General features: G+C 39.7%; 1 protein-coding gene across 1 annotated transcript in view; it reads left to right on the top strand.

Annotated features, from left to right (window-relative positions):
* The window catches only part of LRGUK (leucine rich repeats and guanylate kinase domain containing), a 53,048-nt gene extending 29,256 nt beyond the window's left edge, over positions 1–23,792 (top strand). Inside the window, exons 14-21 of the mRNA XM_074869314.1 lie at positions 2,801–3,002; positions 4,039–4,152; positions 7,580–7,737; positions 10,513–10,601; positions 16,924–17,058; positions 19,218–19,247; positions 22,413–22,582; positions 22,990–23,792. Coding sequence (XP_074725415.1) covers positions 2,801–3,002; positions 4,039–4,152; positions 7,580–7,737; positions 10,513–10,601; positions 16,924–17,058; positions 19,218–19,247; positions 22,413–22,582; positions 22,990–23,141 — 1,050 coding nt within the window. The 3' untranslated portion in view covers positions 23,142–23,792. The remainder of the gene's footprint in view (positions 1–2,800; positions 3,003–4,038; positions 4,153–7,579; positions 7,738–10,512; positions 10,602–16,923; positions 17,059–19,217; positions 19,248–22,412; positions 22,583–22,989) is intronic.
* Positions 23,793–25,861: the final 2,069 nt, after the last annotated feature.

Below are 25,861 nucleotides of genomic sequence, written 5' to 3'. Positions count from 1 at the left end.
TTCACCAAAATGAAAAGGATTTTCCCCAGAATCACTCCCTGAAATTTTTAGAATGGGTCAAAGTACTGTTCCATACTTAGAATGCTGCAACCAAGAAAAAAAAAAATCCAATGAGCCTTCAGCCTACTATTGGTTTTTGCATGATTTTGCTTGTGTTTTAGATGCTTGTATATATATATATATATATATATGATTATATATAAAAGTAAAGCCAAGAATTTATTGTTAGTGTGATGGAATTTTTAACTGTCTAATTTAAGAATCATCATTAGCCTACATCTAATTATTACAGAAAAAGAATAATAATGCATTTAGAGTACTTATATACTGAAAAAGTCCCAATAACAACAACAATAATAATAGTAATAATACTACAACAATTAAAATTGTAATACATGTTTCTTGGTTTCTATCTGTTTTGCTGGTGTTATGCTTACCCTTTCACTGCTCCTTTCAGGTCTAAGGTCAGTGGTTTCCCTCTGGTGTTGTCATTGGAAGGGCAGGATGTTACAGCAAGTTATCAACATCTGAGCCCTTTGCTGGGAGGATATTCATGTTGATAGTTTCTTCTTTCTCCTTCCAGGATACTCTTGGGGTCATTTGTATATGTTTACTAACACATGTTTACACCTTTCTCTTTCTTTGTTAGTCTGCAGCTCCAGGTTACATATGAATTCATAGAATCATAGAATAATTTAGGTTGGAAAAGACCTTTAAGATCATCAAGTCCAATCATAAACCTCACATTGCCAAGTCCACCACTAACCCATGTCCTGAGGTGCCACATCTACCCGTCTTTTAAATACCTCCAGGGATGTGACTCCACCACTTCCCTGGGCAGCTTGTTCCAATGTTTGACAACCCTTTTGGAGAAGAAATTGCTCCTAATATCCTATCTAAACCTCCCCTGGTGCAACTTTTACTCTTGTGCTATTGCTTGTTAATTGGGAGAAGAGCCTGACCCCCACCTGGCTACAACCTCCTTTCAGGTACTTGTAGAGGGCGATGAGGTGACCCCTGAGCCTCCTTTTCTCCAGGCTAAACCACCCCAGTTCCCTCAACCTCACTTAATAAGACTTGTGCTCTCGACCTTTCACCAGCTCCATTGCTCTTTTCTGGACATGCTCCAGCACCTCAATGTCTTTCTTGTACTGAGGAGCCCAAAATTTAACCTGGTATTTGAGGTGTGGCCTCACCAGTGCCAAGTACAGGGGGATGATCACTGCCCTAGTCCTGCTGGCCACGCTATTTCTGATACAAGAATTCATTATATATGGTGCCCTTTAGGTGTGTTACACACTATTTCTTCTTGTTGCCTCTAAAACCAGTTTGTCCAGCTCCAGGCCTTCATTTTTTAACTGACCATTATTGAGATGTTTATAGTTGTGAGGTGTCCAATGTCAAGACTGTGACCCATCTCTTACCATCCCATGCCTGCAGTCCTCTACATTGTGTCCTGTGTTTCCACTTCCTGAGGTCTTTGCTATCATGCCAGGCCTGTATTTATCTACACTGTGTTATTCCGTTGAGTCATAAACATCATAAACATCTCATTCTACCTGGAACAACTGCTAGCTACTGCTATCCCTATAAAACTGGTTGTACCACACAAAGATAAGCAAAAATAAAACAATTAGATGTAGACACCTGGTCAACAAGAGAAATTGCTGTCACAGCTGAACCAAGTAAAACAAAGTTGCAGCTAAGTCAAGAAAAGTTCAGAGCAAGCAGGACAAGCCTCAGTCCTCAGGTCTGGAAAACTTAATACAAACCTTATGGCAATGGCAGTACCATATTGCAGGACTACGTGGTTGCAATATTCTGGTTTATATGTAGACAGAGTAGGAGGGAGAGACAAAAGGTTCTTCAAAGTATGGGTTGGTGCAAAGGAGAGCTATCAGAAATTCAGGATTGGTACCATTACCTGCATCATTTAATAAGACTTTGTCTTTAAGTCTTTGCATGCAGATGGGTCTCCTTTTTCAGATCTAGCCAAAATGATTATGTGTTTGCAGCCCTCAGCTGTCAACAAGTGCCAGCCAGAGCCATTGTCCTTACAGCAGAGTTGATGCAAGGCACGTGGAAAGATTTCCTAGTCTGCTGTACTATTCAAGATAGTTTATTGCTGATAAAAATGGTTCAAGTTAAGATGTCTGACTACAGTGTAACAGATGGACAATATGCACATTGCATCTCTGCTGTGGAGCTGTGGTTATACCCAGTTTTGGGAGGGGATAACATTGCAAGCTGCTCCAGCAAAATAAATATGCTTGTATCTTGATGAAGGTGCACACTTTCACTTAAAAAAATATACCAGCTGAGGAGAAAATTCTCAGTTTGTTCATAGTGGAAAGCTAAGGGCCAAGGTGGTGATGCAGGTGAGTTCTGTGTGTCAGTACAATAGTGTGAGTCAGTGATACACACATTGAGAATAACTAGGTCCTGATGGAATAGAAAGGATGGGAAAGAAGGAAAAGCCATTAGCTGGTGGGTATAAGAAGTATGATGCTTTAAATCACTGTGGAATTTGACTAAAAGGATTCTTTCAAAAGTGTGTTTAGAATAAAGCTATACTGTTCTTGTAACGCTTTTCACATGTTGCTTTAGGGCACTTCACCTTGAACTTGCCTGTTATGTAAAGTCGGATGCTAGATCTTGAGACCTGTAGATTGGACACGTTTCCAGTATCGCTTTCACAGTAATTTGTGATAAATACAGAGTTGTCCTAAACTCAGCTACAAGTTCAATAGGCACTCAGTTTCAGGAACAAAACATTGTGTTTCTCTGCTTCATTTTAAAGGGTATGCATAGCTTGAAAAATACCTACTTTAAACCCAGATATATCCTGTTAGTACCAACGAACAAAGAAAAATACGAGGGCCATCTAAGGAGGAAAGGATTATTCAGCAGGCCAGAGATTGAAGAGGCAGTCTCCAGAGTGGACATGTACATCAAAATAAATCAGGATATTCCAGGATACTTTGATGCAGTAGTCAACACAGGTAAGTTAATCTCTTTCATACTATAAATCTGACTTCTAATGTCACACCAATAGATGGACTGAAACTGCCATGCAAACAAAGCCATGTTATTAAACTAAGGATGACAAATGGTTTAATGTTCAGCCTAACAGTTTAAACTATTTTAATTGATTTTCCCAGTTAATTCTTGTCCCAGGAATCCAAAAGCTCTGGAGATCTGTCAGGACTGAATGACTCTGCTATGTCTAAGTTGTGCTTTAAGCCCATCTAGAAAGCAAACCAACTATTAAACTCAGCAGCACACTTGTGAAGTGTTGTCTCCTGTGAGAGTATTAAACTGATCTGTGCTAATTGTCTGTTGGTTTCTGGGCAGAGTTCAGAGGTGCTTTTGATCTAACAGACCTAATTATCTCTGGGCAGGATAGGCTTTTCTCAAGTGTTGAAATGACAGCTGATGTGCAGTCTGGCAACATCTCCCTGTAAAGAAGAGGCTGCTGCAAAGCTTTTCCTTGTAGGACTCTTCTGCTTAGTAACTTGCTCAAGAGCCCCAGCCTGAAACAAGGAATGTGAGGGTGGTAGCAATTTCATTAAAACAAGTGTTTGCTTCTTGATATTTAGGAATTGAGGAGGTGGTAGAGAAGAATCCTTTTCTAGTTTGTTCTGTGCCTGCCCTTTTTTGGAGGTGATTTTTGTGGTTCACCACAGTGACGGTTGAATATATCGTGGTGGTATGAAATACTGTATTTGTAGTTATTGTCAAGGGCATACGAAGCTTGAAATTTAAATATAGCATTAAAGAAATAAAACACACTAAACCAAATTGCAGAAGGAGAATATTTAGGTGAGTACAGAAACTGAGATGAATTCCAGATTACTTTCTCGAATGTGTTATTTACAAAGATGAAGATTTTTCTCCCAAAGAGATGAGCTGGATGAGTTAAGAATGCATTTCTGTGTCAAACTTCTGTGATTTGTAACTTCATACTGATGAAAGCTTCGTTTTTTCATTATGTATCCTTCCCCCCCCCATGAAATGCATATCCATCCCTTTCTGCAGATGACTTGGATGAGGCATTCACAGAGCTGAGTTCCCTCGTAAAGGCATACCTGGGTTTGGAGCCACCTGCAGTTTTTGATAGCATTCAGGTCTTGAGGAGCAGAGCAGGAGCAGGTACTGTGTCTGGGCACATGCTACTACTGGTTTTATCAGTAGAGTATTTCTACTTATTTGTTAGAATAATTGAAATCTGTGAATGATGCAACCTGTGAGACTCCTTGTATCTGAAAACTCTGCGTGCTTCTTTAATGGGTCTCCTGGGCTGGTTCCTTCCTGGGATCGGAATTTTTAATGGAGATCTTTCCAGGTACTTTACATCACTGTGTGCCCTGAGGCAATAATATGCAGAAAGTGAATTGCCTGACTGTTCTGAGGATGCTTTTGGGCTGAGGATCTCCCATTCATCCCAGAGGAATCACAAGCAAGATACGCGTCCGTGGCCGAGAGCTTTGTGCCTATCAAACTGTTGAGCAACAAGAAAATGGCATGGCACTGAGCCCTTACTTCACCCTCTTCCCCAGGATAGCCAGCAGCATGAAGAGGTATATGAAAACCAGAATAGTAAGAGGAGGGAAGGCAACTTATAAATTCACTCCAAGTGCTTTTGGGGCTACCCACTGCAGGGTAAACCCAACTTATTGGTAGTGTGTTTAAGAGAAGCCTTTTAGCACCTGAATGACTGAGGCTGGACCCTCATGATCACTTCCAGCTAATCCAAGTGCGTGCTGCTGCAAAAAGTGGTCATGCCCAATTTATCTCTCCTGCCTATGCATTTCTACTTTCCCCCTTATTCTCATTTCTCTGTGCAGTCATGTGTAATCTGGATCAGGGAATGGTTCCATCCAAAAACTAACCTAGAAAAAAAAAAAACAAACAGCTTTCAGACAGATTGATTCCTTGATCAAACTCATCATGCAGCTGTAGAATTGGCTCAAGGAGGGAAGGGTGCGGGAGAAGAGCTTCATGGCTGCCCATGGAGGAAGAAGGGAGGTCTACTCTTGACAGAGGCAGTATAACTAAGATTAGCTTAACATATTGGAGAACCTGTAACCCTTGAATTTATTCTAGACAGAGCAGGTTACCAGCTGGGATGAAAGCAGAATATGATCTCAAAAATACTGGAGAAAAAGAAATAAGAAACAGACATTATGGTAGTTATATGTTGCACAGCACAGACTAACAAAAAACTCATTTATGTGAACTCTTCCTTCTAACTCCAAGAGCCTCCGTGGTTTATGGCTGTCTTGGTTAGATGCATTACAACAGGAGGGTTAATGAGTTTCCTAAGTTACACAGAGCCAATATTCATGACCTTGTGTGTGGCTCAGAAGGCTGCAAATAAAAGTCGCTGAAGGGAGAGCAAAAATATCTGAAAATGTTAATGAAGAATAGTGTAAAATTCATCAGTTCATCATTTCAAGTAATTTTGTATCCTGAAAGGATTAATAAATACTGATTTCCCAGTGGACAAGAAAAAAGCTTCTACACGCATTGTGGCATCTCAGTGCTACAGCAGTGAGGACCTTTCTGAAGAATCTTGTTTAATCTTAAACTATGTAGATTTTATTTTCATTTGCAGAGCTTCCATGTTTGTTTGAAGCGAGAAAGAAGACTTCCTTGCCTTTTTTACTATTATATTGTTGCTTATTTGTCTTAAAACCACTGAAGACATTTTGACCTGAGAGGCAACAAAATCCATCAAACCCTAACTAGATTATCAGGAAAGAAGAAAAGGGGAGAGGATTAAAGATAAAAGATTTTTATATAATCATGGTATTTGTGAAGATATATACGTATGTATCTGAAGTTCCTTTAAAGGACTTTGTTTGTATTCCTCAGCAGTTCTGAGTTCTTTCAGTGAGCGGCTTGTCACTAGTTACAGAAAACTTCATTAATAGTACTAGATTTTGGTAATTCTGCTGTCCATAAAGTAACTTTTAAATTTACTGTGCACCATTAAATTCATTTAGAGCTTCATTTATAGGTGTTTAAATAAATTTAACTATCCTATTTCTAGAGATCATCTCTTCTTATGGACTGTGTGAAATAATTTATTTTAAAAAACTTGCCCCAAGGTTGTCTTTAATATGGACATTTTTAGTAAGATAGTAGCAGGGGGAAGATTGGTTGTGTGAGATTATGATAGGTTGTTAATTCTTTTTTTAATGAACTGCTGTGCAAGATCTTTTGCTCATATATAGAGTAAAAATACTCGGAGAAAATAGATAAGTTCTTCTTTTAAAAAACTTTTTATAGCAGAAGTACAATACATTTCAGAGCTGATAACACTTTGTACTTGCATTAGCAGCTTTCATCCACAGAACTCAGTATTTTACAGCTATTAATTATATCTCACAGCAGTCCTGTGGAGTATGTGTTAGTATTTGTATTTTACAAATGAGGAAAGGGACATTTATGTCAAAGACTTATAATTTGTGATGGTGGGCACCAGAAATCCTACTGAAGTTTTGGCAGTGTGAAGCTCTGCACCTCTGAAGGTTAGGCTCTACTACTTAGTGTTGAAGTGAGTAGTTTACTGTGCCAGAAACAGAACCCACCAATCTCAAGTCTCATCTCCTCTGTTCTTAACATCAGATCCTCTGGCAGCTACAAACCAGCAGTATATAAAGGCTGTGCTGAAAGTCATCTGATGACTGTTGAAACTTTTTTATAAAGGCATATACTAATGCCTTTATAACATGTATATCCATATTTAGTATATGAATATGCATATGGATGAGATGTCTCTGCCTTTCATCCACCTCCTTTGTATGTGACTTCTTAGGCTGTGAGCTCTCGTGCTTTGATATAGCACACAATGCAATTAAACCTTTCTTATGATGGGATTTCTGCAGACTCATGTACCAATTTTTATAAGAATTTTTCTGTACCTTAATTTAATATTTAGTTACCATTTTATAGACAGGATAAATCCCAGCTTACAGATTTTTTTCAAATTTGATTTTTAGGGTTTTTTAAAAAGTGAGTTAGTTGTGTCTTCAGTTTTCTGACTCATGTCCATGTGTGATTCCTTGCAATACAGCAGTGGTGCAAGTCTTCGGATTTCTGTTCACAGAAATTCAGATAAATAACAGAAGGAAAGGTGCCCCATCACACTCTAAGAGCTCTGAGAAGGTTAAAGCTTCTAAGTAGGTAGACTGTAATTAGTTTAGCAGTCATAACAGTGGTGCAATATCAGAACATCCATAACAAAATGAGCTCATTTACACAGAGTTAAGCACCTCTTCCTAGTCCATTAATGTAGGGGTGGGTTTTTTTTTTTTATTTTTCATAACTTTCATTTGCCTAACTATTCAGGGGGGATAAATTTGTTATATCTGTGAAGTACTTGGAAGGTTTACAAGCTTTTGGGGAACTGCGTAGCTTATGTCCTTTACAACTCCCACAGTTATCTTTTGTGAATCCAGAATTGTGCCAAAAGCCAAAAGATGGTTGTTGCAAATGACTAGTTTCTTTCTGCTTGCTGTAAGCAAAGTGGTGTTCAGAGTATTTTTGTTGAGAAGTGTCTTTTCTGTACTAGGTTCCAGAACACAGCTCTTACAAGAGCAAAGATTGTCACCTGGTGGAGTAATTACTGGAACTACTCGGTCTTCATCTGTCAATGAGTTCTGGGACTCTTCTGCTAAAAACTATCCAGGAAGCTTCTCGGACAAAGTTGCTGCACAACTGGGCTCTGTGGTAAGCAGCATCTACTCTAACCTTAGACAGAAATGATAAGTTGTATGCCAAAAATACATGTTAGTCAGACCTTTCTTCCTCCAAAGAAAATTAACACCTGTTCTCTGGCCATCTTTCAAGAATATTTACTAGTTCTCCAGAGTTAAAAGCAGATTGATGAGAATGAGACAAGTAAACTCAGATGAGAGGACAAGCTGTCATTTCTGCTCAATTTTACACCAGAATAAATCTGTTGATCCTAATTGATTTCATCCATTTGTGTAATGGTGTAAGGAAGCTGAATCTCATCTCTCAGTTCTACAACAAGATATGAAACTAGCCTATTCAGTGGAAATAGATAGCTGCAATTAATAGGACAATGAAGATTACTTATGAACGCCATCCTGTGGTGGTAGAAAAAGCTCATTCAGCCGAGCCTTTCAGAGTGTATGCTAGTGATAACTGCCAGAGATCAAATTTAAGCACATTTTTCACCTGCTTTTACTTTTTCAATCAACAGATTCAACAATGTGCTTGGATTTCAAATAACCTCTTGCAACTTCAGCTTCATCTCTCTTTCTTTTTTTACTTCTCCTTAATAGTCCTTACCCTAAAGGCATTCATTCTCCTTGCAGGCAGTGGGGGAGTTGGGGCTATGAAGCAGATGTGTCTAATTCTCTTTTTATACGACAATGACAGGAGAAAGAGAAAAAGAAAAATGAAAGCTTTAAACTTTGTTCCATTCCAGGGTTATGATGTCATTATGATGAATGATGGCTTGGCAGGCATGACTTGCTGTACAATTTTGCCACTATCGCTGTATTTATAACTACCTCTGATGTTTAGAATTACTGCTGCAGATGGAGAAAAGTAACAGACCCCCCTGCCCCCGTTTCCCAGGCTTTAAAAAATGCTCTCTTAGGTGTGGAAAAAGGTAGATTTGTAAAATGGCTGGCATAAATAGGGAACCTCCCATCTTTCAGTTTTCTGAAATGAATTACCTTTTTACAAGCCATGCAGAATACAAAAAGTCACAAGTGTTGTTCGATTACATGTTTCTTTCATCCAAAGGTTTGTTAGTCTAATGTGAGAGAGAAGCCAGAATATTTCTTACCTTGGTGGCACCCTGTCATCGCTCCTACCCCAGTAATTTATTTTTCTCTTTTTTTATTTCATCCTTTTTATTTTTACTTTGAAAGTTTACATTTTGTCAAGTCAGGGAGAAGTGGTTTCTGATGAAGGAGACTATAATTTACCTTGAGTTTAACTAACTTAGTGGCCACAAGGCTCTCTTTCTTAATAGTCTCCTTGTTCAGTGCTGGTAATACCTTTTCGTTATTTACTGCACTAAGTTTCCAATATATTTTTTACATTCAGGAGAAGCTTTACAGCATCAGCTGAAGTGTCAACATTGTAAAACGTTCAAGGTGAAACACAGGTGCCTCTTAGACCATATTTAATGAGAAGAATATAAATATGTCCGTGGCCTTAAAGTAAAATTTTGTCTAAACTGTTACATTTGGGACTGCAAATGGTTTTTGTGCTTTTGGCATCCAAATAATGGGTTGTCACTGCAGTAACCACATTCCACTCCCATCATGTAGAACTGGAAAATATGGAAAATAAAAAACATGAAGAAATTGATGTGAATTATCCACAAGCAAAATAAGAAGCGGGGTCTGCTGCTCAGGGGAAGACAGTAGATCTGATTCCTTGCAGCCTTATCCCTTGTGAGCATGCCAACCCTGCACTAATTTTGTATGGCTTTAATTAACTGTACAAGGTATGAACAGAAAGGTATCTATACCAGTAATCCACACAGAAAAAAAGGCCATGATTATATCTTTACCAAAAGACAGTAAAACAAAACACAAGCTCAGCCAGCTTCTAAGAGGAGCCTTACTTAGCATAAATAGTCAATGAATTCACAATAATCATAATGCCAGCATTCAGCAGATTTAACTATATTCTCTTTCATCGCTCATACCATGTCAAAACACCTCTGTTACAGACATGTGATTTAGCTATTAAATTGATAACTATCAATGGCTAACAGTTGATAACAAAGCAGGATTTAGTAACTTTGTGATTTACTTTTTTTTTTTTTAAGCACACTGTAGTGCTGCGTTTGTCTGACCTGAGAAATTACATTGTCCTACAGCACATGTTAATTAACACGCCCTTAAAACTCAGGACCACATTTTCCAGTCCACTGAGATCATAATGTGTTCATTCTACAAAGTCATTTTAACTAACTGAAATTTGCAAAAGGTAATTCTTTCTTTAAGAGGGGAATATTAGTTGATATAGAGTTGGTAAGGCAGGTTTTCTGCATTGCTGGAGCAAGGAGACAGTGGATTTAAGATGTAGCAGAGGCAAATTCTCTATATTCAGCCCCTTGCTGGTGAAAAGAAACTTAAGACAACAGCACAGCTAGAATTATCCCTGCTCTAACATATTTGGGAGGTCGGGATCCATCAAAAGTGGTTCCTTGCAGATATTCCTTCCTGCTACATCCTGGCATATTTGACTACTATGAAGAAATGGAGCTTCACTGGAGATGAAGGTCTTCATTTTTCAAAGCCAGTAAGATTTCAGACTAAAATTTGGTTTGTGCAGATCGGTGAATCAAATTTAGCACCTTGTTATAAGTTATCATACAGCTCTGCTATTTTCCCAGAATACAGAAATGCATACCCTCTAGAGGTTTAGCAAAAGAGAGGAATATCACAGCCAATTAAGTTACCATATATACTTTTAAGTTGCTGCATAAAGTTGGTCATATTTCTTTATCAGGAAGAAGCTTCTCTCCAAAGGCGTCGTTCTGCAGTGCGCCAGGCTCTGTCGGGGAAGGCACCTAGTGCATATGTCCAGCTTTTTCAAAGGTAATACAGAGTGGTTTCAGCCAAGTCCTTTGCAATAAAGTGAAAAATGCCTGTTTAACATTTCTTCTCCAGTGCCTTTAAGATGAATGATTAGAAACTGTCAGTGATTGCAAATCTCATAGACAACTCTCCTTTCTGTTACTTTTAAATCTAGCCCTACAAATATATCACACACCGCCTGTCTTTTGACTTGGGAGTGCAGCAGTCCTGAAATGTATACCGAAAATGTATGAGGCAGAGCCATCCACAAGTAACTTGTCTAAAACTATGAAATTATTATATGTGTCTTCTCTGAGAGAGCAGAAAAGGATCATTTTTCTGGCAGCTCACAGTCTCCGACGTGTTTTTAACTAGTAATTAGTGTTGGAAAGTCACAGCCGTGCTCAGTGCAAGGTTGTTTGCTGCAGTACCTCTTCTGTGGTATCTCTGTTTAAAGTAGAATTTCTGAAAGCTGATTCAACTTCCTAATTTTATTTTTTAAATTATTTTTTTAGAAAATGGATCCTATCTCGTCTGACTCTCTCCCTTCTTCCTCATGGTCACAGCCCTGCAAAAATGGTGTTAAAAGTCTATGAATCTCAATGTACCTTCTTTGATTGATCTTTTGTGGCACTCCTGCCTTCCCCTGGTATAAGTATTCCTAATCTGAATTCTTCTTTTCTTGCTTTTCCTACCTGCCATGAAAAGGCTCACAGTGTTGACAAAGGATCACACAGGCCTCTAAATCAGCAATCATCAGAAGGAATAGAAAAGTTCACACCTTTCAGCTCATCTCAGGCCTGTACAAATGCAGTCACCAATTGTACATACCAGATGTGTTGATGAAAATCATTCCAATGACAAGATCTGGAGATTGACTGCTTAAGAAAAAAAAAGAAGAAAAAAAAAAACACCAACCCTAGTGCATTAAACTGTCTCTAGAAACCAATGGCAGAAGCTTACTGGCAGAGATGCATAATTATGATGCATCTTCCAAATCTTTATTTAGAGAAAAAGGGGTTTTTTTTAAGTAGCTGATAGATTCATTTTAAATCATGCTGAAATGAGAAGAAAAATGGAAATCAGTGTTTTCTTTTGCTAAATGTTTTGGGTTTGATTTAGTGTTGCAGTGTAAACTGTTCATCTGAGCCTGCCATAGTTTGTTGCTCTTGCTCCCTTTATTCCACGATACTCCTTTGCTGGAAGCTGATTTTAGAGTTAAGTACCAGACTGCTTTGGCAGAGCTGTCAGCCACGTGAGAGAAAATCCTGTCACCCCCAGTCAGCATTTGCAGTTACCAGGCTTCAAGGGATAGAACGCGCTCAGCAGAGTTGGAGACAAGAGTAGACAACACTCCATTCCACTCAAGAGGTTAAGTCAAGAGGTGCCATAAATATGAATGCCATAAAATGGGTGAAATTCTGAGAGAGAATCTGAATCCTGGAATGTAGCAATTAGGTAGCAGAGAACCCGGTAGGTCATGTAGTCCAGTCCAGCAGCAAATTTATGGTGGTTCTGTTGAGCATCTTTGTTTACACAGAATTGAATCAAGTCTTAAATACCCATAAGAGAGGGGCTTTCACCTTGGAAAAGCACACCTAGGGTTTGATGGATCTTTCTTTCAGTATATAAACATGGACCTGGGTCATGAGGAGCTTAAAAGGTTGTTGCATGTCATCTCAGCTGTGGTAACCATCTTTGTGCACGCTCCTAGCCCATAGGAAATGTAAGGTGATGTGGATCTTCGTAGCTTTTATCAAGAGCCAAGCAAGGAATTTGTACACAGATTGTGCGGCTCAGCTGACACATGGTAATTCATTATTTCATTATTCGTAGCAATATTAGCAGCAGCGTCCAAATAATTTTGAGGTAGTTAGACTATTATCTTGTTTTATGCCTTTCCATGGTTCTTATTTACATTTTGTAATGTCTTTTCATCTTTCTCTGTAAATCTGTGCTTAGTAAATTCAGTAGATCTTTATTAAATTATTTAGTAAATTACGGTAAATTACTATTTAGTAAAATAATTTAGTAAATTACTATAAATTCTAATTTGTAACTCTCAAAATTGACCAATCCAGAGTATTTCAGGTGTCCCTACAACAAGTGCTGACAAAGAAGACACTATCGCCTGCATCTGAGGCACAATACTCATTGTCTCCACATAAGTTGCTCAAAAATTGCACTAATCTTGTCATGCAGCCATCTTGCATTAGAAATCCAGGTTAGACATCTCATCTCGTTGTTATGACTAGATCCAGCTCAGCTTTAGTGCTTCCCAGATTTCTCTCTCCTATGGAATACCCATGTTTTATTTTCTTTCATGCTGTATTTCATTTGGAGGGGTTTAATTCTCTTTTTACATGGCTACATAAATAGGATAGGTCATGCCTGTTTAGAATCTGGTTTTAAAAAAACCTCTTGCTGCCTATTATTTAATCTTATCAGCTTTGTTCTGATGAATTTTTATTTAGAACACGATACGCCTTTTCTTTATTTTCATTGTCAGCAGCAGTGCGTAAATGTACTTTGTCCACTTAGTCTGCTGTTTATGAAAAAATTTTATTTTTTTTCACTGGTAACACATCAGGCCTTATACAGGGTTTCAGCTGATGAATCTTGATGTAGTAAGCTTGCTGCTATAGCACTCCTCGCTGAGGAATACTGCTCCTCTAGAGGAGCAAAGAGAAAAGAATATGTGCCCTTGCTACAGTTACTCCAGTGTAAAACCTCATTTTTACCCTGAACATCCACTGGAGTTAGAATTGACTGAACAAGGTACGGACTTGTGACTGGGAGAAGCAAGCATGCATTTTGTTGTGCCCCTGGGGAGATGACATCGTGGACCAAAGTGGGGCAGATAGAGGGAAGGAAGTTCATTAAAGCAGATTAATTTCAAATTGTATTGGGATATTCAAGAGGAAAGTCCATGCTTGCCATGCTCGATGGAGTTGTTATAGAATGAAATTTTGTTCTGAGGGCATTGCAGGTAACCTGAAGCAAAATAAGACAAGTACTTTAAAAAGCAGGTGATTATAATTTAAAAAGAACAAATTTGTGAAGTATGCAGTAACTGATTATGTATATTTTTAGCACATAGAAATACCAATATGATTAGCTAGAAGTTTCTACAATGTCTGGCTTGAATTGAAGATTATTTTTTTTTTAGCTGTCAGACTAGATTTTAATGGTATAAACTATATGAGTAGCTCCATTAAAGCAGTGTTTTATTTGAGGATTTCTATCCTGATTTCTGGGGTTGAAAAGGGGCATCAATGCAAAGTAGACTTTTTTGTGTCGAGCCATTTTTTGTCATGCAACAAGGAAGAATTCAGTAACTTTAGTGTTTCTTTAGTGGCAGTGCTGGCTCATACACACCCACCCCTTCCTTTTCTTCCACTGCCCACTCTGTGCTGCCACTGGCTCCAATGTCATACAGCTTAGTGATGAGTTGGATAAAGGTACAGATCAGGTTTTGCCAAACAAAAAGATTGTTTTTTTCAGCCACATAAATTTCCCCCACTCTCTGAAGAACCACTTGAGCTGGCATCATGCTGAGAGAGGACTGAGAGTGTAAATAGGTGGCTGTAGACCAGAAATGGCAGAGGGCAGAGGCAGCTCAGCTTGCTTTTGAGCAGCACAGCTGCAGAGAACCCTACTTCAGGTCGGAGTGGATCTAAATTCTATCAAATATATGAAACTGATGCCAAAAATGCAAAAAAGTTCCTAAGGTACTACTAGCTGTTTTGAATTTCTTGTGTATCTGTAAATATTAAAAGATTCTTTAATGCTTAATCTCATCATTACACACTTTAATCCAAACTGAAATCTATTGCTCAATTTTCCCGAGTATGCGTTCGAAAATTTTAAAAGTGGTGTCACACAAGAATCTAACCTATTTTATTTATTGCAGCCCCGCAGGGTTATCTACATAAATTTAGATTCTTAAATCCAAATTACTGAAAACCTGGCCTCTTTATTTTTTGCCTATGGCTGTGTGCAGGTATAATTAAAGTCATTTTGATGTCTCATTGCCTAATATAATGTACAAGCAACGTTTGGTCGTTTGCTCTGCATAATTTCACTAGTTGTCTGTGTGTTTGAGGGTAATAAATAAGGGGTTGGGTTGAAGTCTCATACAGATCAGGCCTTTAGCTAATGATTAACTTCTTGGTTTCGTCTAAATGTTGCTGAAAGAACTGGAGTAAGCAAGAGCAGGCATCACTGAGAGGAGAATTTATAACATGCAGTTTTGCTTTTCTGAGTTGAAAGAAATTCGTACACTTTAGAGTTTCACTGGAGCTCCTTGCCAGAACTGGGAAGAGAGAAGGTCCGTGGTCTCCCTCTGGTTGAGACACTCTCTTCAGGTTGGATTTGCTTGCTGTGAGCATAGGATTTGCATGCATGTGGTTGCGTTCATGTCTTGCAGACCCTCTTGTCTAGTCAACCTCTGACTTCAATGTAATTTTGCTTTTCAGTTTTAATTCTGTGCCCCTCTCAATGACAAAACTAGGACATTGTTCTGAACTACATGGATATGCCTTTTCACAGGGTGCTATTTAACTTCTTCAGCCTGTTTTGCTTCTCTTTGATTTTGAGCTGAGGCATCCTGGTGCAATTTGAATTACACTCCGAGCCTAAACACCTATAATGACAGTACAAAACCAAAACTTGAGAGACGATGTAAAGGAGACATCTAGTGAGACAGAAGGTGAAAAGACATCCCTATAACACCTTTAACTATGCATAGTTCTTCTTAGCTGTCAGGCAACTTGGTTTACTTATCAACTGAGATGTAGCTTCTGAGACTAGGTCGAAGGTTCTGAATCCAAACCTTTGCTCCAGGAAGTAGAGTTCATTTTCCTGTGGTGACCCAGAACTTAGAGGGGTGCCCTTGAATCCTGTCTTCACATTTCTGCTTTGACTCTTATAACCTCCATTGCCAGACTGTGTATTTCTGTGCTATATATTGAGCAGAGTTCTTTGGTGAGAAATTTTCTTTTATGCTTTTTTTTTTTTTTATTTCCATGATGTGGATTTTACAAGAAATTATTTCTAAAAGCACTCAGCTCTGGGGGCCATTAATGGAATCAGGCCCTTTCTCCTGTGTAATTGGTTCAGATTTTGATCTGAGCTGATAACGAACAAACACCATTACCAGCCAGCAGTTGCTTGACAGAGAAACAGCTTGAGGCCTTACACTAGGGAAGCTTTATTTATAGGTATTAATAAGAAGAGACTAAACAAAGGGAAATTTAAAGATGAAGAATAGAAAAACCTTGCTTGCAATGCAGTGTCTTGGGCTAGGGACTGATTTCTGAGGAGGAGTGAGGAAAGCCTCATCACTGAAGCACCAGAAGACCCACAGCAGGGCAGAGTCCTGCTTTGGCAAGATGAGGAGGCATGAAAAGACAGTTTGAGATTCCAGCCTCTCTGTTTCCTGTGCGAAAATGGCAGTGGTGTACTTGTTGCCTTAATGGCCTATGGGCATGATGGAGAGCTTGGTGAAGAACTCAACAGTTTGGGTTTTTTTCCAAACATCTTCAGAAAAGATATTAACCCTCCTTAAAAGGCTAGCTTCTCCCATGGAGCAAGCATTCAGCAGTTGCAAATGTTTAACTGCAAATTCTGCAGTTAAAAATGTTCTTGAGAAGCTTCCTAGGGAAACTAGAAAATGGCACACGCAAAAGTTACGGAGGCTCATTGCCCTTAAACAGATTCCTTCAGAGTTCAGTTGAGGTGTGTTAGTGGGATCGCTCTGGTACAGGGAGCGGATGTATGGAATCTTCCAAGTGTTGTAATTTTAAGTTCAGCATTTCTTTAAGGACCTCTCATGTTTGGCAGTCTTCAATGCTGCATCTCTTTGGTTTTAGCTCTCTGGTTTGAGTCTATAAATGCAGTGGTGCCAATATTGCAGTTACCAGGAATGCTTTTTTTTAGCTGTTATGCACGGCAGTGAAGATGAAACTTCACACCTTGTGAGTTAGTCACAAGGGGTGGGATTAATATCACCCAATTTTGGGTGTCTTTAATAAAAATGTCTTTATCTGAACAAGTTGCCCTACATTGCTCTGTTTTACTGGAGAGTGATTCATCCAGCCTGCTTTAGACATCTACTTAAGCTTGAGTTTATTCATGCTGTAGCTGTGACTGTTCATCTCTATTGGCTATAAACAGAGCCTGGATTACTACCCCCAACTACTCACTGCTGCTTCTCTCCCATTGGGGATAACGCTTCCCTCCATCTGAACAGGTCTTGTGAACTCACTACGCACTCATTATTGCTATCACAGTACACAAATGTGTGTAACAAGCACTTTCTTTTCTTTTTGTATCATTTTAGGGGCCTGGCAGTCACTCCTGAACCGAGCAGCTCCCGTCAACAATTCCTGGAACCAACAATACATTCTTCTCTGCTCCCAGATGGAAGAAATATCACCCAGGACCAGAGCTTTGCCCTGACTAACCCAGAGAGCCGGTGAGTTCAGTTTCTGAGACAGCAGATCATCGCTGGGTGGAATGAAGGTCAGTGCTGCCATGTGCAAGATCTAAAACCATTTCCCAAGCTAATGCAGTTGTCTCATCTGTGACATCAACAGCCTTATTAAACATGTGTCGCTGCAGCATAAAACAAAGTCTTGTCATTCACGGGAATGGTTTCATTTAGGCACCATAATTCATATACAGAGAAAGGGAATTTCAAGAGCTTTCTGTCAAGAGGATGTTTGAAGGGAAAAAGGTGCTGAAAGAAACTGGGTCCAGGTATAGAAATATAGAGCTTGAGTAATAAATATGTTTTTAAACAAAATTACCAGATATTGCTATCAGAATTGTTTCTCATTCTCTCTTTAGAGGGTTACTATAGTTACTGTTGAATACCATTTGGGAGGCTCTGGGTGATATCATGATCTTCAAACTCTTATCCGTGATAAAAGCAGACCCCATCAGGATACTGAGCTCTGTAGTACCTTTACCTTCTCTTACTACCTCAGCCATTGCTGCAATGCTTCACACCTTGTCCAGCATCTCTGCTCCTGAGTGATGAACACTTTCATTTATTTGCACCACAGTTAAACAGCCTGTGAGGTATGGCAAGGAGACAACTCCTATCTCATTTAAAGCTTGTAGAGAGGTGAGGATAGAATAAAATTTGAAGAGGCTACACCTTTGATGTCTTTTAGGCCTTCAGCTATGAAGCAGGCTGTATTTTTCTGACTTGCTCTGTGGATCCACAATGCCTTTTACAGGATGGCTGTTACTTACTCTGATGGTCTTGTTTCATAAGTACATCTGAGCTCTGGCTGCCAACAAGCCTGTCTGCTGTTGTGGCGAGTGACATTGCGGTCTTTCTCTGCAGTATCCTGGATAAACTTTTTTTTTTCCTCTCTTCTGGCCATCTGTTGTAATCTCATGCCCAGATGGGATACACAGAAGCAGCCGGATGCCACGCAGCATGGCCTAGTGAAGTGGAACACACCAGCTCCCCCATCCACTCTAGGAAATAGGTGTGTGCTTGTAGCCATGCTCTGCTCACTCTTTGGAACCTACCACAAAGCTCATCTGAGAGCTGTAACTTAAAGTGAGCTGATGTCCGTGCTGTCTGGCTCTTGGTAAACTTGAATTTGATTGTGGGTTCAATCCCATGTCTGATACCTTGTTCTCATTCCATACAAACCAAGGTACCTTTCCTGCTATATTTAAACCATACCATGTATTTTTCACCTACGTGTTTTCACATCTCTTAAAAAAAATCACTGTTAAATAACCTCTTAAACATACATGAGGCAGCTTTTCACATTAAGCCAGACCGATGAGAAATGCTGAGCATCTTTATAAGATTTCAACCCCTTCACTTTATTCCTCATCTGTGAAGCAGAATTCTTAGCTAAACTTGCTATTGAAAAAAATCTCAGTGTTCCTTTTATATCCTAGAGAGACTGCCAGTTCCCTCTATGTGATGTACTACCTGCCACTGTAATTACAAGTAGTTAATTAGCATGCTGTAAAAAGGTTGAAACCATAGGCCTCTGCAGATTCATTTGTCCTGAGTATTTGTGCCACGGTGGAGTGTGCTGAAGGGGAACAGAGTGAGTGTATGATAGAAACTGAGTGCATAATAGGTTGCTGAGGGATTATGCATCATCTGTCCTTACCAGCGAGAGGCAAGACCTATAACTCAAATGACTGTGAAGCTATGATGAGTTGTAAAGGTCTTACCCTTCGCATATGGGAATAAATATGTCTTTCCACTCCACCACATTTTGGTGTTTTGACTTTAGCAGTGTTTTCATTTAGCACTGTTAATAACACAGTGGCAAAACAACTGTGAGGAGAGAAAAAGCAAACTGCTAATCTGATTCATTTTCTGTGCATGCGCCATAGCCTACAGCAAAATTGTATAGAGTCATGTCAAATCCTTTTGCAAGGGAAATATGGAAAGTTTGGAAGAAATTTGCTTCTAAGCGTGATTGATGGAAATGCTGTTGTATAGATGCATTTGAAGTATTGGTGAAAAAAATCCCATGTTTCTGAAGTATTGCAGTAAAACCTGTAGTGATTTTGTTTGAATATTGAGGTGGTTTAATATTTTCTTTTTCTTTCTCTCCAATTTTATGCTTTCAACCTTTGGAATGGAAGAAAGAGTAAAGTAAAAAAAACCATCAAGGGGTAAGAGCATGAATGGATTAACCTCCAGGCACAGCTAATGAAGGAAATCTTGTTTTCTAAGATCAGGGACAGCAGATTAGTCTGATATCTCACTGGGCAATACTGTGTTCAGGTCCCAGATTTTTTGCATTATTTCTCAAATCTGGCAGTTTTTATTTAAGCTTGAGCTGTGGTGGAACCAGCATCATTATTACAGAATCACAGAATTGTCTAGGTTGGAAAAGACCTTGAAGATCATCCAGTCCAACCATTATTCTTTACATCACTAACACTTGTTGGAGTCAAATCCTGCAGTTCTGTTACTTCTGCTCTACAAGTGAAATAGATGATCCTGCTTGCATTTACTCAGGAGTGAAAATTAAAAGTTTTGTTTGGACATCTGCCCACTGAGCTGCAGTTTTCAGCAGGACAGTTTCTAATTACATCCATGGCTTCTTTCCATTGCTAAGACCATAGCTATGGTCTCCTCCTTAGAAATAACCTATGATGACCTAGTCTTTCCTGACTTCACAAAAGAAAATACCGTGCCAGTTTCCAGAGATTTTTGAAGTCCTCTGCTGGAGGCTGAACTCTCCCGCACATGAAAGTGTGGATTTTTTTGGCCTAAGGTTCCATTTGTTTTCACTCATAGGCTTAAGCAATTTATCATTGCCTTTGGTGAGTAGCGGTCCTTTAGGGCAATATATCTTACAACTGCTTTAAAGGACTGCTACTCACCACAGGCAATGATAAATTCTTTGGGTCCCTGTCTGCTGTATTTCATTACTCACTTTCACCAGTAGAGGTGTTTGTAAGGATATCGAAATGATCTGCTTACAGCATAACAAGGAGAGGAGAAGAGAGGAGAGGCAAAATATAATGAGTTGGAGAGTAGAAACTTCACTTCTTAATCTGTCACTATACTTTCATTATTTGCAAGTTTGAGGGTGGAGTCAGAATCTCACCTACCATTGACCAGTTCCAACAAGGAACTGTCTCAAATATTTAATTGCACGTCCCCATTCCTGCCAAACACAATCAAATGAAAAACATCCATCACCTGAAATATTATGACATTATGTGCAATGACAGACATTACGGTTTGACAGTCCAGTGCAACCATAATCAAAACAGAATCTATAGCAGTCCACTGCTTTACTCCTCAACTCATTACTCACATATTTTGTATTTAGTGCACACAGAATCCATTTCTCTCATAATTCCATGGGGTTATACTGGATTTTTTTAAGCTTCCTGTTTTTCATTTCTTTTCCATTTAGCTGACTGGGAAATTTTACTAGAGGAAAAACTTTCAAGTCAGGACACATGCCTGCTTCACCTATAAGTTCTCTTTTCTGTGCCGAGGGAAGGACTAAAGACAGGTTACCCAAACTCATTTACAGGTCACCTGGCAAAAGCACAAAGCAGAGGTAGGTTCTCACCTCCTCGGCCTCACCCCTCCCGGATACCTTGGACATCTAGATGGTGGAGACCTCATAAACTCTAGTTTTCCCACTTATTTTTGATGTTATTCTCATTGAGTTGTTTTACAAGAAACCTTCATTAAATTAAATGTTTCCTATCACACTTGTACTAGAAAAGCCTGGGTACCTACCTTCCCTTTACACCCTGACAAGTGGTAGGTAAATTATTTCCCACAGTTCGCCTTGTCTTCTGCCCTTTAAGAAAGGGACAGCTGGGGAGAAAGGCAATGAAGATTTTTGTTGAACACCTTAGGATGCTGGATTTTAACACACACATTCATGTAGTTGCGGCTAGAGATCCACAGGGGGTTAATTCTAACTATATATCTATTTTTAGCCTTTATTTGTAGGCAAATGTGTGGCTCTGTTCTCTGAAGCAAAAGCAGAAGCTGTCAGCCTTTTAGAAATTGGAATAGATGTTGTTGAAGAGTCCAAGCTGCTGTTTATACTGAGCCTGGATTTACTACTCCTAGTAATTTCTTATCCCTACCACAGTTGCACCTGGTGTCTCTTATAAGCAGCTAAAATGAGATTACAACCAGGGTTAAGCACTTGTCTAGAGCATTCTGTGTTTGATGAGTATCCTTGGACGCAGTGGGCCTCAGAGGAGGACTCAAGCTCTCTGTACATTACAAGATACAATATTCCTTTTCCTTGAAGGCAATGGCAAAATTCTCACAGACTTCCACAGTACATCTAGTGACAAGATAATTGCCTGTTTCTTACGGGAGTACCACACTGTTTTATCTCATTAGTCATGATCCTTTCTTATTATTGTACGGATTTATTAAAATACCACTGAAATACTTACTTTCTTTGCCCCAGAACACTGTAATCACAGTATTCTCACAAACTAAAAGCTCCTTGCAAGAATTACAGGATGAAATTCCTTTGACCTGCACCATGGATAAGGTCAGGGTGGATAATCTTTGAACTTCCTCCCAGATTCATAAATCTATGAATCAGTTTCTCTCACCTAGACCAGAACAGTCCTTTCTGTACAAAGAGAGACATTATGAAATGTCTTAAGCATTGCATAAATATATTACAGTTTTGCATTAAACAGGTAGTTATTGATCTCTTCATATCAATCAAGGCCTTTTCCTTACTTTTCTTTAAGTATATAGTATATAGATGGCAATGGGAAGCCTTTATCAGAACAAGCTACAACATGGTGGTTATGACCACTTAGGCTTTGACTAGATTTTCTCCAAGAGACCTAACAGGTCAGGGGTGCCTTGGCTACTACTCACTGGTAAATGGCTACTCATGGTCTGTGTTGTCACTGGAGTACTACAGAAACACTTCTTTTCAAGGCAATTCCTATTTTCTTTTACTCACCAAGAGGGAACATTGTCTGCAGCGTTGAACCACAGCTTTGGAAACAAGATGCTCTGAGTTCTGATCTCAGATCTGAAGCTGATTCACTGTGTGGCGTGAACTTCTTTATTGCACCTGTCTGTGTGATTGATTAATTAAATCAATAAATTAAAAACAAGAGAGGCAGTAGTTGTGTTTGCTAGCACGAGAAGTTTCAGGAGAATTGTAATGTGTGAAAAAGCTTTGTGTAACTGATAAGTGCTGGGATTTATTTCTGACTTTTGACTGAGTTGTGTGACTGCAATATCAGTAGTACTGTCAGACTTGGTGCATATACTTTTTTTATTGCTATTTTAAAGCATGAATCGTTTTCCCCTCTCAGCTCCAGAGAATCTGGTCCTGCTAGTGGACGATTCCTAATCTCAGCTGGTGCACCTGCTGCTGAAGGCCTGCCCGTTTGGACCCCTGTTCCCCATTCTCACCTCACTGAAGATGCCAAAGCTGAGCATCAAGACCCAAGAGGAGCTGAAAATGGAGTGGATAGACTGAAAGGTTTGAACCAAAGTAACAATTTTGCTCAGGTTGTGCATCTTACTGTAATGCTGATAGCTTCATTTGGGTGACGGGGGCAGCCTCTTCATGCTTCTGGTAATGACACTCTTACGAGCAGCGATGTTACGATGTGGCAGAATCATCACAGTGTGAATGCAACATACTCAATGAAGCAGCTTTCTCTCAATGAACCTTTGGAGAAATTAAAAATAGTGACTGCTTGGGCATAAAGTTACTCTTCCATCTATATGAGGTAAAGCAGTCACTAGACTACCTACAGATATTACTCTTCCTCACTCCCCAAAACACTGGGTTTTCAGCTGGAGTTATGTTTTGTGGGAAATTGTGACTTTTCATTGAAACAAACACCCTCTTAGTGCTTCTTCATTTATTTGTAATTTCTGCAGAGACTGAAATCCCTAGTGACAATCTTCAGAGAAAATACAGCAAGTCCAAGGCTGGTTCTTCTCATGTGCCTCAGCTCATCACCTGGCCAGGATCCCACTCCAAACCTGTCCTACCTCCAATCCCATCTGGGCGGAAGAGGACCAACCCTTGATGGCCACTACTAGTCAAGTCTTTGTCATGATTGCACTGAATCTTTCTGTTGAACAGGAACACTGATTTTGATATATTTCTCTTCAACAAAGCAAAGTCTATCAAATATTATTTCTAAATCCATTTCTGATTAACTCTCCCAAAGAAGTTATTTATTTTTAACTTTATTAAAAAGTAATTTCTGTATTTCCCAAAGCTAGAAATTATTTCCCCAGGCACTCTCAGCTGGGAAATGGCGTAGATTTTTTCCTAACAGCCACATGACCATATCTTCCATTAATTTCTCTCTTTCCTTCCCCTCCTATATTATAGATTTAATTGAGGTCTGGAAGCATCAGGGCCTCTGATAATATTGTCTATATTGTAGGACTAGTGAATTATTTTGAAGAGGGATTTTGTGAAATGTTCAGAGTTAAGTTGGGAGTGAAAACTAGTTCCAAGTCTTTTTTTTTTTTTTTAATAAAATGTATTTGTTTTAAGAGGTGAGACATAATTCTTTGATTTGCAAGTGTATCTAAACAACCTAGTAAGGAGTCATCAGAAAAAATTTGTACAATTATTGAGAACTAGCTGAAGCTGTAAGTAGTGCGTGAAGATTTGTTTTTCTGTATGTGGAGCAGAGCTCTGACTAGTAAATAAAACTGTCAAGTTAACATTTGTCCTGATTAATTTTCATTACCATCTAATTACAGAACAGATAGTGGGGCCCCTTTGCCTGAGCAACTTCCCCCGAGGAGGGGCGTCTGCCGTTCATATTACAGCATGGGTCCTCGGAGGTCTCTGCGTGCACAGAAGACGACGTGACTCGTTGCCACAGCATGGAGTCACATCCGTGGAAGAGCTCTGGTTTACCTCACCGTGCATGTTCACAATGTGGCCAAGGGGTTTTTGTTGATTAAATAGGATGAACTGAACGAAGCAACGCAGCTCATGGTAAGTAACGGATAAATTTAGATAGCCTGACCTTAAATTCCAGTGAAGCCTGTAAAACAGCTCAGGTCTTTATTAAATAGTTTCCTTTCCGTATAGCAGCTGGCTGTATCCTCAAGCTGAAGAACAACAGTTCTTCCGAGGCACCAGTTTTTTATCATTGATTTTGGCAGAACAAAAAGCAAGGCTGCTCCGTGGCCTGGGTTCAGAAAGAGTTCAGGCAACCGAAGCTGCAGTTTCAACCTTAATGGGTTTTTCACCAAGGCAGTTCAGCGAGGGGGGTACCTGACTGCCACCGAATAACTACCCAACCTCCACAGTTTCTTCAGCAAATCCCACCAGGCTCTTCATGGCCGCTTTGCCTCTATAAATACCTTTGCAGAAGCTGGCCTGGCTGTTACAGCTGGCTGCACAGTTAATTGACGTGGATGCTGATGAGTGTATCAGTTTTTGCTGTTTTACAGGTGACAGTGTCACGGTTAATGAATACGTACAAGGTACCTCATGGTTCATAGACAGCAGAGCCAGGGGTGATCACACCTCCTCGTTTAAATGAGGAAGGTAGTACAGTCAGTGCAGATAAATCAGTTTTCTCCTGGACACTAATGCAGGAACCCTTGTACCTAGATTGCTCCGCACGGCAGCCTGGGTACGTACGTGTGTCTGGAAAATAAGGGCGGTGGGTGGTGGGTGATACCTCAGCCATGTCAGCATCTCGTTCCTTTTGCTGCCATCTCTGCACAGTTCTTCCCCCATCAGCCCCAGCCCTCCACTCTTCCCATGGAGCAGTTACTCCCTTCTGTGTAGAACAGAACAAAACATGACAAGTTATCCCCGAATTGTGCTGAATTTCCTCTGCTTGAAGGGTGTGCTCCTGCAAAAGCCTTGTACGTCCGCAGCGAGCGAGCGCAGCGATTCAAACTACTCATATTTACAGGAACAGTCTTAAATGTTAAACTCTCTGGCACAGGAATTGTATCTCTATTTTGATTATATAGAGCTGAGCATACAGGAGGGGTATAAATATGTTACTCTTATTTCCCAGTTGTAAAAAGAAATCATTTGTTCTTCTGTGACCAGGGTATTGGTTAGCTTACTGGAGTTTGTATCAGACAATGAAGATTGCAGAGAATCTCCCGTTTTGCAATCAGTCCCTTGGGCCCTGAGCTTTCAAATGCTTCCAAATGTGGCACGTTCAGTGGGGTTACACATGCAGACCAGGGGATAAGGACCTTGCACGGAAGTAGGACGTGGGATTTTTAAAATACCGGCGAGAAGCTGAATTTGCTGAAGTCAATTCAGCAAAATATTAAGTTTCTTGCCTTCCCTCCCTAAACTTTTACAGCCATACACTCTCACTTGCTCTCTTCCCAGTCCCCAGCAGACCACAGATCGAATTGCTAACCCAATTTAGGAGGTTTCCAAAACCAACTGCATTAGGCTGACCTGTCCTTTGTCTACTGCACCCTGAAGCATGAAACATCTGGCCGAGTTTGAAGGCAGAAGTGCTATTGGATTGCCGATACGTAATATTTACATCTCATTTAGCAGATTGTGAAGCTTTGCAGTTCGTCGTTTTTAGTTTAGAGTGTTTATTTTTGGCTGAAAGTACAGAACTTGTAACTTGGTGCCTATATATTTATAGACTGGCAGATAAAAGCGGGGCTGTTTCAGGGAACTCTGTTTTTATTGGCAGGAAGCGTGTTTGGATTACAGCAGAGTAACACCTTAAGTTAGTCATAGTCAAACAAGTCTCTGAATCTTGAATTTTACAGAGGGGAGTATAACAAG

This window comes from Strix uralensis, chromosome 5, assembly GCF_047716275.1.
Source record: "Strix uralensis isolate ZFMK-TIS-50842 chromosome 5, bStrUra1, whole genome shotgun sequence".
In the NCBI taxonomy this organism is placed as follows: domain Eukaryota; kingdom Metazoa; phylum Chordata; class Aves; order Strigiformes; family Strigidae; genus Strix; species Strix uralensis.
This window is presented reverse-complemented; position numbering and strand designations above follow the sequence as displayed.